Source organism: Lactuca saligna, chromosome 9 (genome assembly GCF_052625555.1).
Source record: "Lactuca saligna cultivar CGN05327 chromosome 9, ASM5262555v1, whole genome shotgun sequence".
Lineage (NCBI taxonomy): Eukaryota > Viridiplantae > Streptophyta > Magnoliopsida > Asterales > Asteraceae > Lactuca > Lactuca saligna.
Genome location: NC_136425.1, coordinates 90,149,842 through 90,163,908, shown reverse-complemented (window position 1 = coordinate 90,163,908; position 14,067 = coordinate 90,149,842). Strand labels below are relative to the sequence as shown.

General features: G+C 35.2%; 1 protein-coding gene across 1 annotated transcript; it reads right to left on the bottom strand.

Moving 5' to 3' along the window:
• Positions 1-13,213: 13,213 nt before the first annotated feature.
• On the bottom strand, positions 13,214-13,516 carry LOC145016571 (tubulin beta chain-like). The gene has a single exon (XM_078974844.1). The coding sequence runs from the start codon at positions 13,514-13,516 to the stop codon at positions 13,214-13,216; it is 303 nt and encodes a 100-aa protein (XP_078830970.1).
• Between the last annotated feature and the right edge of the window lie 551 nt (positions 13,517-14,067).

Sequence of the window (14,067 nt, the reverse complement as noted above, 5' to 3'; positions counted from 1 at the left end):
ATGAAAAACATAAAGGCTTAAGTTTTAAACGTATTAAGAAGTCCTAGATTTCCTTTAAGATTCATTGAACTTTTCAATGGCATGTTTAAATCTCGATATACCCCTCTCGTTTGTGACTGGGATGTCGAAGATCACAAAGTGGGTGTGAATAACCATGCAAATCTACATGGTGCCCTCATTGTTATAGTCACCTATTCGATGTGCCGGTAAACCACACACGCTCCATCGAACTATGACAAACATTAAATCACCCTTTGTCACCTTTGCTTAGAACCAATTAGTGTGCCCGTTAACCACACACGCTCCACTAACTTCTTAGCAAGGGTGCAAAGTGTAATTTCATGGGATTGCATCAATTTCACTCTTGCTTAAAGTAACTAGGATTGGGAATTTGCAAAAGCGTTTAGTTACTTTACATAGATTTATTATACTTATTAATGAAGACATGATTGCCCTATCCTACCCGTTCAGCTAACGACCCTCCACCAATCAAGGAAGCGGTGGGTGAGAATGGATACCCATTAAACGGCCATTTTATAGGCCATAACCTTATACCCCCTTATGGATCGGCTTCGTGAATGACGCCTAGTAACGGTAAAACTAGCATTTTAGTTATACATATATAATATTAGACTTTTAATGTTATACATAGTATAAAGGTGTATTTTACACTTTTAAAACACTAAGTAGTTTAGATTTTATAAATTACACTTTTGATAAAATATAAAGTCTCATCATTATGGATTTATTAACTCTCTTTTAATTATACACTTAATTGATTTAATAAAACCATAAGGGTGTAATTTGAACTTTTCAAAAAATTAGGGTTTTAGAATTTAACATTTTTCAAAATTAAAGTTTTAATCAAACAATTTAAATTCCAAAACTTGATGACAAGTTTTTGAAACTTTTCAAAACAATTAGGTTTTAATCTCACTTTAAAATTTTCGAATTTAAGACTAGTTAAATTAAAATTTTAAATATTAAAACTCTTGATTTAATAATTATCTTGAATTAAATTATTAATTTAAATTATTAAATCATATGAGATTATCTAAATCATAAAGGATAAATACCAATTAAACAATTAATTTATCCTCATCCTTTTAATCCCTCTAAATTTTGAAAATCATGGGATATGATAACTCAAAATTTTTAATTACCATATATAACCATTAAAGGATAATTACAAGATATAGGAAAATCCAAATCCCTAAAATTTAGGATTTTATCTTGGGGAGGAGGCTAATTTCAAAAATCATAGGATTTTTCAAACCCTAGATTTCGAAATCTTGAGGCTTAAGGAAAGGATTTGAAAACCCTTTCAAATTTTCGCAAATTAGGGTATAGAAACCCTAATCTCGAAATTTCAGCCTCCTAGGGTTTATTGGCTATAAACCCTAATATCTCAAGTTCATACAATTGTATAATACTAATTGAAAACAAGTTATCCAAAGGCTCTGATACCATATATGGGTTTTGTACAAACAATCATATGTGTGCATGCAACCCTAGATTTAGATCTATGTTTTCACTATTAGATACACAACATTATGAACACATAAAGGAACCCTAGTATGCCCTAGTATTTTCGAAATTCATATAGTAGATTAGACTACATACCTTTTGTTGTTATATTGCAATAACAACTCAAATCTTCAAACCCTAAGTCTTGAAAGCATGTACCACAAGTGTAGTACCTCTAATGGCTCACAAAAACCAAGAGCAAATGGAGAGACAAGAGAGAAAGGGAGGAGGTATAAAATCAGCCCTAATAACCCTTAAGGAAGGCATGGACGAATTCTTATGGCCTTAAGGGTCTTTATATAGGTGTAGAGATTAGGGTTTCAGTCTTTATCCTTATTTAGTTGCTTGCCCACCAAGCAATCATAAGATAAGCCTTGAAAATCCTTATCCTTTATCCTTTGGAAGATTTCAAGGATATCTTATCCCTTGAATTCGTCCAACCCATATCAAGGATAACCATTACCCTATTTTGTAACTATCACATAATTACAATTTAGCCCCTCTAGTTTAACTAATTACATTTGATCACAAAATTAATTCTTAATTAATTATTGACCAATATTAATTAAACAAATATGATTTCTCCTTTAATATATTATTCTTATAACATATTAATAAATCATAATAACCTCTTTCTCTATTATTTCTCCAGTCAAGTTGCTTTAGTGAAGGCAGCCCAAAAGAACCATGCACAATCGGGTCAAGTACTTACCAAATATGGTTACGGGCTTAGACACTAATCCAACATAAGCTTCACGCTTACCGGGTTATGTGTTATGTGTTTCAGGTACTTATCAAGATCACATGAAGGCATCGAATTAATTGTACACACACTAGAGTTAGATTTATGTTTGAGAGGATTCTGGATTTGTGATATATACAGTTTTGGACATGAGTTTTGATGAATTGATATTTGTGGCAATTTTGTGAATTTTAAAAATGAGATAAATGTGTTTTAATTTGAAGATTTTTTTTGAAAATTTACGGTGTTACAATCTCATAGTTCTCGGAACAAACACGTTGAGTCATTGTCATCTTGACACCAACAAGTTCATCATCTTCACATCCATATCAGTTGTGTGTGTTCATCGAGAAACCATTTTTGAATCGAGCAAGTATGAAGGAAGCACCATGAATGGAAAGGCGACCACCACCGCCCACCTCTGTGAATGAAATGACGAGCACATCGGCGGCCAGTCAAGTGGGTTTGTAAACCCTAACAGTTAAACCCTATAACAACCATCAACTTCTTCAAATGGGTTTGATACTTTGATTATCTTGGACATTTGTTCTGATTCTTGTGTGGATTTATAGATCATAAAACCCAATTTATTAGTTTGCTCCCGATGGCCTTGAATATCCATGAATATGGATTCTTTTACTGCTAAGAGAGAGAGAGAGAGAGAGAGAGAGAGAGAGAGAGAGAGAGAGAAAGGGGGGGGGGGGGTTTACCGAACGTAGGGGTGGTTTTTTTTTTTTTTTTTTGAAAATATTAAAATATATTTAAAGAAATGTAACAAGAAAATAGGAAGGGCATAATAGTCCTTTCAAGTTATTTTAGTTTTATCAGGGACCAAAACCACCAAAAAAGATTCAGTTTTCGACCAATTGTGCAAGTCAGAAATTTTTTAGACTTCATCCACATTTTTTGGCTAACCTCAGGGACCAATTTTGCAATTTAGTCTAAGTTATTTTATCTAATTTTATATAGAGTAAATTATATATATCCGTACCTCGTGTAGGTGCCAAGGCATGTTTAGTCATTATTTTTAAAAATTAACTCAGAGGAGAAAAAATTTTAAAACCGAAACACCAAATGCCACCAACATCTCAACGACTTCATCTTCCTCTCGTGAACTTCACCTCAGACTTCATCTTGCTCTGACGTGCATGACGAGACTCTTCTCTATTCTATGAAACATCGACACCAACACATATATACAGACTCTCAATCTCTCTCAACTCCGCCAAACAACTCACACCATCGTTACCTCCCAAACTATCTGCGATCCACCATCATATGTACATGAATCAAAACCCATAACTTACAGTTATACACAAACCTCGATCAGTAAAGGAAATTGAACATAAGGACTTTTTGTTCCATATTTGCCATGGATGAACTCGATTTCGGTTCGATCTAGGGTGGTGGTTTGATCTAGGTTTTATTTCAAAATGGGTTTAAAATCAGAGTTTTGAACAATATCAATGGGTCATGTTCTTGTTTCATGTTTAATTTTTGGATTCGCGTCCAAGAATGCACAGATACAGTACTATCTTGTTCATAGAGTTTTAAAGTCTTTTGTACGTTCTTTCAAACGATTTTTGGGCCCGACTTTAGAAATATAAAGGATTGACAATCATGATTTTACATTGAATGTGTGTGTGTGTGTGTTTCTAGTTAGATTTTGATGTTTATCATATTTTAACCTAGATTGATGTTTTGATCTCTGTTACAACTAGATTTTTGGATGCAGCAAGAAGGCAAGTGCAAGGTTTTTAGATTATATTTTGGTTGGAGGAGGAGTTGGCAGTGATAGGGGTGGTGTTGAAGGTGGTGGTGTCAAAGGTAGTGTAGGTGGTGTTGAAGGTGGTGGTGTCAAAGGTGTTAGAAGGTGGTGGTGTCAAAGGTAGTGTAGGTGGTGTTGAAGGTGGTGGTGTCAAAGGTAGTGTAGGTGTAAGTGGTTGTGGGTAATATGTGGAAAATCTTGAGATGGGGAAATGAAAGGAAATGATGGATATATTTTTTTTTATTTACTTTGTTTTTAAACAGATAAATTAATAAAAGAAAATGAAAAAGAAATTATTAAAGGTAAAATAGACATTTCGTATCAATAGGGACTAAACGTGCAAAACAAACCTATGAACGGTTCAAGTTAATTTTTAAAAATAAAGATTAAACGTGCGTTTTAACACATACACGCGTGTATGTCGAATTTTGTAATTTACCTTTTATATATATATAATTTTTTTTCCATTTGTGAACATTGTTGTAAAAAAACAAACTACTAGCTAACTGTTTCCAACCGTCAAAGATGTGACAAAATAATTTGTATAAACTCGTAAAGTATGGATAAAAAGCGATATCTATGGACAAAGTTTAAGAATGAGAATTTTCATGAATTTAAATATTAATAGAATATTCATGAATTTAAATATTAATAGGGAGACCCTGAAGCATTTTTTCAAATAGAATCAAAAGTTCAATTACACGATCTCACTCCAAATCCGAAGTATTTTTTAATTGTACAATCTCAGATTAATGCAGTTATGCTAAATCCCATATCCTATATATGGATCTTTAATATTTTATAATTGATAAACCTGATTTTTAATTTTCATTTCAACATGTTACACGTTTGAAGTGTTTAATGCAACATTCTGTTTGGTGTCTACTTTTTGGTTTCTCGAGCCTATCTTTAAACTTTTAAAGTGATAAAAACTTACTTTTCCTTTGTGAATCAAATGTAGAAACTTTTTAATTAAAAATGTGCTACGTTACACCTCAACATCTATTTATCTTGCTACAAGCCAAGAACTAAGAGTTTTATTTCTATTCAAATCACACTTGTTTTTTGTAATTTTTTTAGTAAATTATAGAAATGATGCATATGATTTGATTTATTTTTACAGATTTGGTTTACTTTTTGTAAAGTTAATAAAAACCATCTTGTTGGTTTAGGAAAATTACACTAAAGGTACGTGATTGTTATATCTAACTAGTCATCCGTTAGATTTTCAAATATGAGAATTTTACTCTCGAATCATATGAGTAAAAAACTAAAAAATAAATATAAGGACCAAGTTTATAAATTAGTCATATATTAGCCTTAAATATTATTTCCCCCGAGCTTCCCCATTCCCCATAGATGTAAGTTTGACCCGCGGATTTGGGTACACATATGTATCCGAACCTTACAGCATAGCACAAGGATTTCCCGTCCTAACGGGTAACGATACAGAGACGGATCTAAAACTTAATACTCGAGACGGGGGCGGACCGAGGACAGAAATGACACTATTTGTTACACAATCCACCCATATCAATTCCTTACATATCGATTCCTTTTTATCAGTTTGATTTGATCTATTTACGATGTTTATCTAGTTCCTATTTTTACATCAATTGTAGTCTATTTTATTCCCCTGTCAATTGAATGAGAAACATAGCTTTTCCAAATCGAATTGTTTAATGATAACCGAGCGGGGTTAAAAAGCCTAGGAAAACATGGTTGGTGGAGTGCCACCGTTGGTTCAGGAAATAGAGTCAAATTCACCCTTCTTCATTGGCCCTCAAGATCTAACAGGAGATTTCATTAGTCCAACGAGGTTGCACAGAGATAAATATGATGATTGGGCCGATGATATCAAAACCACATTACATGCTCTCAAGAAATTTGTGTTTCTGGATGGAATGGTCTCCAAACTTGAACTACCTTGCACACAGTCAGACTGAAATACAATCAACGCTATGATGATTTCCTGGATGATGAATACGACTATAACGCCCCGATTCTCAGGTATTGATTTATGTATGAATACTTCTTGGTCTTTGGATCTACTCGACGAGTTGGTCGCCCTACTTGTCGAGTAGTAGCGGGATGGTCCATGCGTTTTAGTGACCTACTCGCCGATTCCAAGAAGGGAATCGATGAGCAGGAGCTGGCAGATGAAACCCTAAATTCTGGGGCATTTCACCTTATTTAAAGGATCATTAGCCTCCCCCGGCCTCCCCTTTACTGCTTCTTTTCCCTCTATAACCCTAAGTCGTGTGTGTGTTCTTTTAGTGTGTTCAAGCTTGGAGGATGAATTTTGGAGGAGGAAACACTTGGGCAAGCAAGGAAATCAAGGCTAGGAACTCGTGGGGAGCTAAGAGATTCATCAGTTGTCACTCTCTGGAAGGTATTAAGCTGCTTCCTTGGCTTATCTCTCTTTAACCTCTTTTGGATAGGTTTTATGTAAGGCTTCTTATGTTTAAGCTATGATCTGAAGTTGTAACTTCAGATCTGGACTCCCTTTGGCCTCTAGATCCATAAAGTTATCAGCCGTGCCTAGTATGAGCCTTCCCTCAAGTGTGAGACTTCATTGCAAGCTTAGTTTTGTCATTTAGGGGCCTTAAAGCTTTGCATGCACGTAAATTTTGCAACTTTTCGTGATAATCAGGCCTTGGAAGGTTGGATCTGAAATCTGGAGCCTTTGCATGGCTTAAAAAGCATCTGTATGGATGAAGGATTGAAGGGACTCGGCGAGTCGCATAATCGACTCGGTGATTCGTATAAAGATGGTCATGAACTCGACGAGTGGGATGAACAACCCGGCGAGTCCGATAAAGATTGCCTTGGGCTCGGCGAGTCATTCGATGACTCGTCGAGTCAGCTAGGGTTTTCCCAACCTTTGGACACATGTGAATGCGGCAAGTTGTAAGGGGAAAACTCGCCGAGTTGGCCAAGGAGTTACGGCTACTGACACTAAGAACTCGATGAGTCACTCAAGTGACTCGGCGAGCGGACGAGTATTACAAGGAACTCGGCGAGTGGCTGAGGGTACTCGACGAGTTAAGGTCAACTGTTGGGTTTTGAGCATTCTAACACTCCTATGGTGTACATGCAACCCTATAAACCTTGGATCTATGTTTTCTCTATTATACATGCAAATAAGAACTTTCTAAGGCTTTAATCCTAACTAGCATACTATGAGGAAACTATACTACAAATACTAGTTAGATGACATACCTTTTGGTGTAGCTTGATGTCTTCAAGCTTTAAGAGCATAGCCCCAATAGTGTGGAAGCCTCAAGTGGAATCACAAATCACCAAAACACCTTGGAAAACTTTAGAGATTATGGATACTTGGCTCTCTCAAGTGAAATCGGCTAACCCTCTTAGTGTGGAAACTAGGGTTAAACCCATGACCTTTCATTTCATATGATCCATGGGTTAAACACTCCATGGACTATCCATGAAAGCAAATGAACTTGGCCCATCACACACATATATCTAAGAGTCCATATTTAATTAGTTCATTTTGATCACTTAATTAATTCTAAATTAATTCTTGATCAATACTAATTAAATAATATGATTCCATATTAATATATTAGAACTTATAATATATTAATATAATCATAAATATACTATTCTCAAAAGATTATCCATATAAATTGTGCCGGTGAAGTGCAACCCAAATGGACCATACCGGGTCGGGTCAAGTACATACCATATATAGTTATGGACTTAGACATTAATCCAACAGTCTCCCACTTGGATAAGTCTAAAGCTATTATTGAGTATGACTTCAAAACCTAACTGGCAATCGCAGCTCTTAAAGCTGTTGTCGAACTCTGAGCTTTGTCAATGACTTGTCCATTAGATAAGGGATCATATATTCCTCCAATCTAGATATCATATGGATAGAGACACGAATTATAATCATTCTCTCTGTCCATTTGTTGTTTCCTGATTTCCGATTCATGATGACTGACTGATTGAACAAATCAAATCAGTCCTGGCTTGGCCAAGCACTTACTTGTGTCATCATTAAATCATCAAGGGGCCCACATATATCGCTTTTATCTCGAAGGTAAAAGGAATGGATAAACTTCGACTCATATGGCTTGTTTCTACTACTTGTTGAATCATACACAAAGGCACGTTTTATAACATCGAGTTACCAATGCATTTTCGTGCAATCAATGTACTATCAACTCATAGTAACAACTCATATCTCTAGGTTTGAAGAATATAAGATATGATCGTCTCATGATCACTTGTGATAAAATCCATGAAGTGATTCAAATCAGCACAGGTTGAATCCAATACTCAGAACTTATGAGCACTCATGAGTGTTGTAGCACAACTTTGTCCACCAACTTGGACCTCTACAAGCCAACCCATGACAGTCTTGATTCATATCTACTTCCAACATATGACCGATTGTGGATGGTTTGAATAACTCAGTCATTCCGAAAGAATAACCTAGTTATTATGGAAGTCAAAACATGCAAAGTGAAACACAAGAATAAATAAATCTACTATTGTATCAAAACCTATGAATATAAATAAAACACTTTCTATTTATCACCATACTGATTACTCATTATTCATTGTTTCGGTTTTATAAACTTTATACTTGAATTAAAACACTAGTTGTCCCATGCTCCAAACATGTACACTATGTTTTTCTAAACACTAGTCATGCCACATACCAAGTATGCATACTATATTTGTCTATGATCTTTACTTTGCGAAATAGACCAGTTGAACATAACTCCAATGATTCTCATTTCACAGTCCCAATTCCTTACTGCAAATGCAAGAATTCCAAATTTATGTCATTTACTGAAATCTGTTAGATTCTAAACTTATATGAATTGATCATCTTGTAATGATTATGCACAAATTAACAAAGACTTGGCAACAATCATTACAGAGTATTCCAAAGGAGATCAACTCCTTTGAAACATCCTTCTTGCATTAAGTTTCCTAATCCTACAGATTGAATACTTTCTAACTTTGAAACATTTCCATATTTCATTTTGACTATCACTTCTGAACAAGAGTTGCCTCCTTACAGATTATGTCAATATGGTCCTTCCAGAATTAACACTATACTTCCAACTGTTCTTGAGCAACCAATCTTTGTTAAGCCTTAGATTGTCCTCAACAATTGCTTAATCATTTTAGTCATATCCAATTCTCGATCTTTTCCCTTCTTAATGCCCCAAGCATTTGGAAAATTTTAGAAAGGATGAATATATCACATGTAATCGATCCTATATCCAAAGCATATGGGACACGATTCATGATGTCTCACATAAAAACTAAACCATTCTTTTGCTATAATATTTCAATTTCTATTTGCCAAGTTCTCATAATTCAGATATGAAAAGGGATGTCGTAATCATAATCGAATTTCAGAAAGCAAATAATGAACCCATATATAAAATTTCCTTATGTTGAGCCATTCCAATATGAAATTCATATATATTCTTGACTAAAAACGATTAAGACCTCAATCTAAGCTTTTAGATTTTAGATGAAGTATAATTTCCTCTCCCTTAATTATAGCAAAACAACTTTTTCCCAATTGAGACCTTTTGTTTTCTATAATTAACATTGCTAAATTGAAACCTTTATCATAATTATCATGCTCCCACTAACATGATGATTATTAGCATAACACTTATGCTCCCACTAGCTTTGACATGTACTCGGAAATCAGCTGAACTTTTAGGAAAAACAACACATTATTGACTTTCTTACCAAAGTTCAAATTTCTGATACTAGATTGCCTTGATAAGACTTATGAAAATCATACACCTCTCTTAGATAGCTCACGGGTGTGTCTAAGCAATTTCAGAACTATGAGAAAGGATGTCGTAATCGTAGTCTCAATTGTTTAGACCTTTTTCCATTTCTCATAAGTCAATGTTAGTGTGCCGGTTAACCACACACGCTCCACTAACGACTTTGAGAACTGCATATATCACAATTGCTATCTACTTAAAATCTACTTAGTGAAATAATTTCTTCACCATCATTTTTCATGAATCGGAGAGAAACCTTATGAAACTTAGATTTTATGGTGTATGTGTTCTAATCCATGTGAATTGTCAAAAACATAGTCACAAGACAAGGATAATGACAAATCCAAACTTATATAGACTGAACTCCGTCTTAATTTCTTGCCACCTGGAAACTCAAGGGCCTGCCACTGCTTCCATGTAGCTATGCAAACAATTGAGAACATGTAGAACTCAAATGTATCGCCAACTTAACTGGAATGGGCACAGAAATGTCAACACGATAGGTTATAAACATCTAGTTGTGTGCTAATGATGAAATACATGTTTTTATTCTTGATTACTTCTTGAAACCCTTTTAGGATCTTTTAGACTCCCACTGTCTCCTTGACCAATATGACTTTCTTGCCGAATATTCAAGAAATAGTGTGGATTCTAATCAAGACAGACACTTAACACAATTAGCCTTAGTTGGTCTTTGTTTTATCCAAAACATCACAGCTTATCAATTTCAAATGTACAAGAGTAGAAAACTTTTACTCTTTCATTTGACAAGTGTTTTAAACATTCTTTAAGACATGTCACTCAAGTTATAATCTTAGAGTATAACTCTATGAATTGTTTTTGGAACGAAGTATGAATCATCTTCTTGATTTAACCACTTCAACAATTCATAACTCCTCTTCTTAACTATCATAATGCACTTAGAGGATGAATTGTGATAAGGTCTCAAAATCATTAAGATGATCTTAAAACAGATACTAAAGTACTATCCCATCTTTTCAAATTTGAGAAACTTTTATCCTTATACCTAATTTGATTCTTCTTATTCGTTCTGTCATACATTGAAAATTTTTTCAATGTTTCAGAATTATACTTAAGCTTGTAAGTATAATCATATTTACTAAACCTTAGTAAATCATGACGAATAGTCTTATCCATCTTTTGTGGTGGACTTTGACAAGTGCACAAGAAAGTGTACTAGATCCCTTAGTCCTTCTCTTGAGTCATATATACATGTGAACACGGAACTAGTCTTAATTTTCCAAAGTTGAAAATTCTCACACATCACACTCAACACCTTGTATGATTCCAAGTTTCGGTCCAATTGAAACTTGGGTGATCAGAATAATCTTCTGATCAAATTTGATTTACTAGCCTTCCAAATCATTGCTGATTTAGTAGCACCAAGCAAATAGATAAGATCATTAAGGGTCTTGTCATAGTCTGTTTGATAGGAGTCCCAAAGGAACTCACTTTGTGACTTAGAAAGTGATTGAGCCACCAACTTTCTCAAGACTTTGACTCCCAACTCTCCCGGCTTGTCAATATGTGACTTCATCTCCAAGATGTGATCACACCTAGACCTTGTCTTGCCAATAGGGCTTGAGTGTCCTTGAACATGTGGGTTAGGAAGAATAATTGGAGGAGGTGGAGGAAGTGAAATTTCAAGAGATTTGGGAAGATCATAGATGTCTGAACTAGATATCTACAATGGGAGAAATTCAAGTAAAGTTGATTTAAGTCCTTAATATAACACTCAATATGAAATATTAAGGCTAGGACCTAACAAACTATTTTATAACTTGGAAGAGGGATGCCGTAATCCAAGCTATAAAATATTTGAAGATAGGTGAATGACGATTCACTAATTTCCAACAAGATAAACGAAATGTATTATTAGGTTTTAATTGGTTTTGAAACTCCTAGTTCTTTTGTGCTTCATTTAACTTTTTAATGGCATGTTTCAATCTCGAGTGTGCCTTTTAGGTTTTGTGATTGGGAAGCCGAGGATCACAAAAGAAGGTGTGAAGTAACCATGCAAATTACTTGGTACCCTTAAGCGTTTACCCCTGAATCAATAATCTGGTTAACCACACACCCTGCACGGATACTATGATAAACATTAAATTACCCTTTGCCTACCTTGTTAAATACGAGTTAGTGTGCCGGTTAACCACACACGCTTCACTAACCGACTTAAACAAAGTGTAAAGTCTAATTTTATGGATTAGCACCTTATTCATATTTTCCTAAGTAACTAAGATTGGGTATTTATAATAGGTTTAGTTACTTAGTATTTATCATTAATACTTTTAATGAAGAGAGAATTTATAGTCTTTGTTGTGACAACCAGAAATTTTCATTCAGTCAAACCCTAAAGTCAATCATTTCAAATTATAAGTCAAGTTCATTTCTTTTGTTTTTAGCAAATTTAAAGTTCGTTTGATTATTTTAATAAGACAAAACTTTAAAAATGGTCCCTGTGGTTTTCAAAAATATCAAGTTTAGCCCCTAAGTTCAAAAAACCTCACGGATTGTCCCTATGGTTTCAAAACTTTTAACATTTGGTCCCTCCGGCTAACTCCATTACCATTTAGACGTTAATTCAGGGGCAATTTTGTCATTTCACTCCTTAGGGACCATTTATGAGGTTTTGTATTCTTTTTTTTAAATAAATAAATAATAAATAAAATTTAATATACAAGGGGTCCCACCTCTCTCTCTCTCTCTCTCTCTCTCAACGAAAAATTAGAAAAGGAAGTGAAAGACCTAAGAAGAAAAGCACCTCCTGTTTCTCTTTCTTTCCCTTCCCCTCTCCATCTTCATCTTTAACCCGAAACAGGGGAGGAAAAGACGAGGCAAAACCCTAAGAAATTTCATGTAAATTTGATCCTCTCTTTGTAGGTATTGTTGCTTTTTCTTTAATTTGGAACCATGGATTATGATAGCATTGGATGTGTTTCAACCTCGGATGGATTGGGTAACGAAGAGATCCCACATCATCATCATCATTTTACGTCATCCAAAACTCACAACGTCAATGTTATTCCTTCAAAAATCCATCCCACCAGTGTCCATGAACTTCTTGAATGCCCTGTATGTACAAACTCAATGTACCCTCCGATTCATCAGGTTCTCTATCTTTTCTCCTCTTAATCCTTATGATTCGGATTCTCAAGTTTGTCTTCATCACGTCTTTCAATTCCTATGCTATTTTTTATAATGATTTTGACAAATCGGTAATTTTGGAGTTAAAAAGCTTCGTTTACAATCCATCGGGAGTGCTGGAAAGCTGGAGAGAAAGATATTCAGATCTCTCTTCGAGGGTAGGATTCTCATATGGGTCGTAATGTGAAATTGATGGGTATAGTGTCCTTTCGCCTAATTGTTACCAGCGCCGGACTGGCCAAAAACAAAGTTATCAGGCTTGAAGATCTGTCCGTAAGCACCAGATCTGAGACTGTCCATGGTACCAGGCACCAGATCCATGAGCACCGCGTGTGGAACAAACCTGCCGCTACTAGCCACATTGTAATAAACGTTGATCCTCTCGAGCTGGAGTTTAGAGTCTCCGGTATACTTCCCGGTGACATCGATGTCGTGCTCTGTACACACGACCTCCCAAAACTTGGCACCAATCTGGTTACCACATTGGCCACCTTGAATGTGAAGAATCTCACGCATTTTCAAATGGAAATGAAGGAACGGAAAATCTAGGGGTAAGAGACAAAGCAGCAGGAGAGAGAGAGAGAGAGAGAGAGAGAGAGAGAGATGGGACCCTTGCATATTAAATTTTATTTATTATTTATTTATTTTATAAAAAAAAAGAATACAAAACCTCATAAATGGTCCCTAAGGAGTGAAATGACAGAAATGCCCCTGACTTAACGGCTAAATGGTAACGGAGTTAGCCGGAGGGACCAAATGTTAAAAGTTTTGAAACCATAGGGACGATCCGTGAGGTTTTTTGAACTTAGGGACTAAACTTGATATTTTCGAAAACCACAGGGACCATTTTTGAAGTTTTGTCTTTTAATAATTATTCTTTAAACGAACGGGTGAAAGAAAGTGTCGTCTCGAGTCTTGAAATTCCAAAACCACAAGTACCACGTTGTTAAGGAATTCACGGCCAAACTTTTATGCATGGGCTGAGAATTATTCCAAAACCGTAAACTCACGCCTTAAGCATGAGTTTACTCCCCAAATTACCTCATTTGTTACTTGAAATCTCAAGA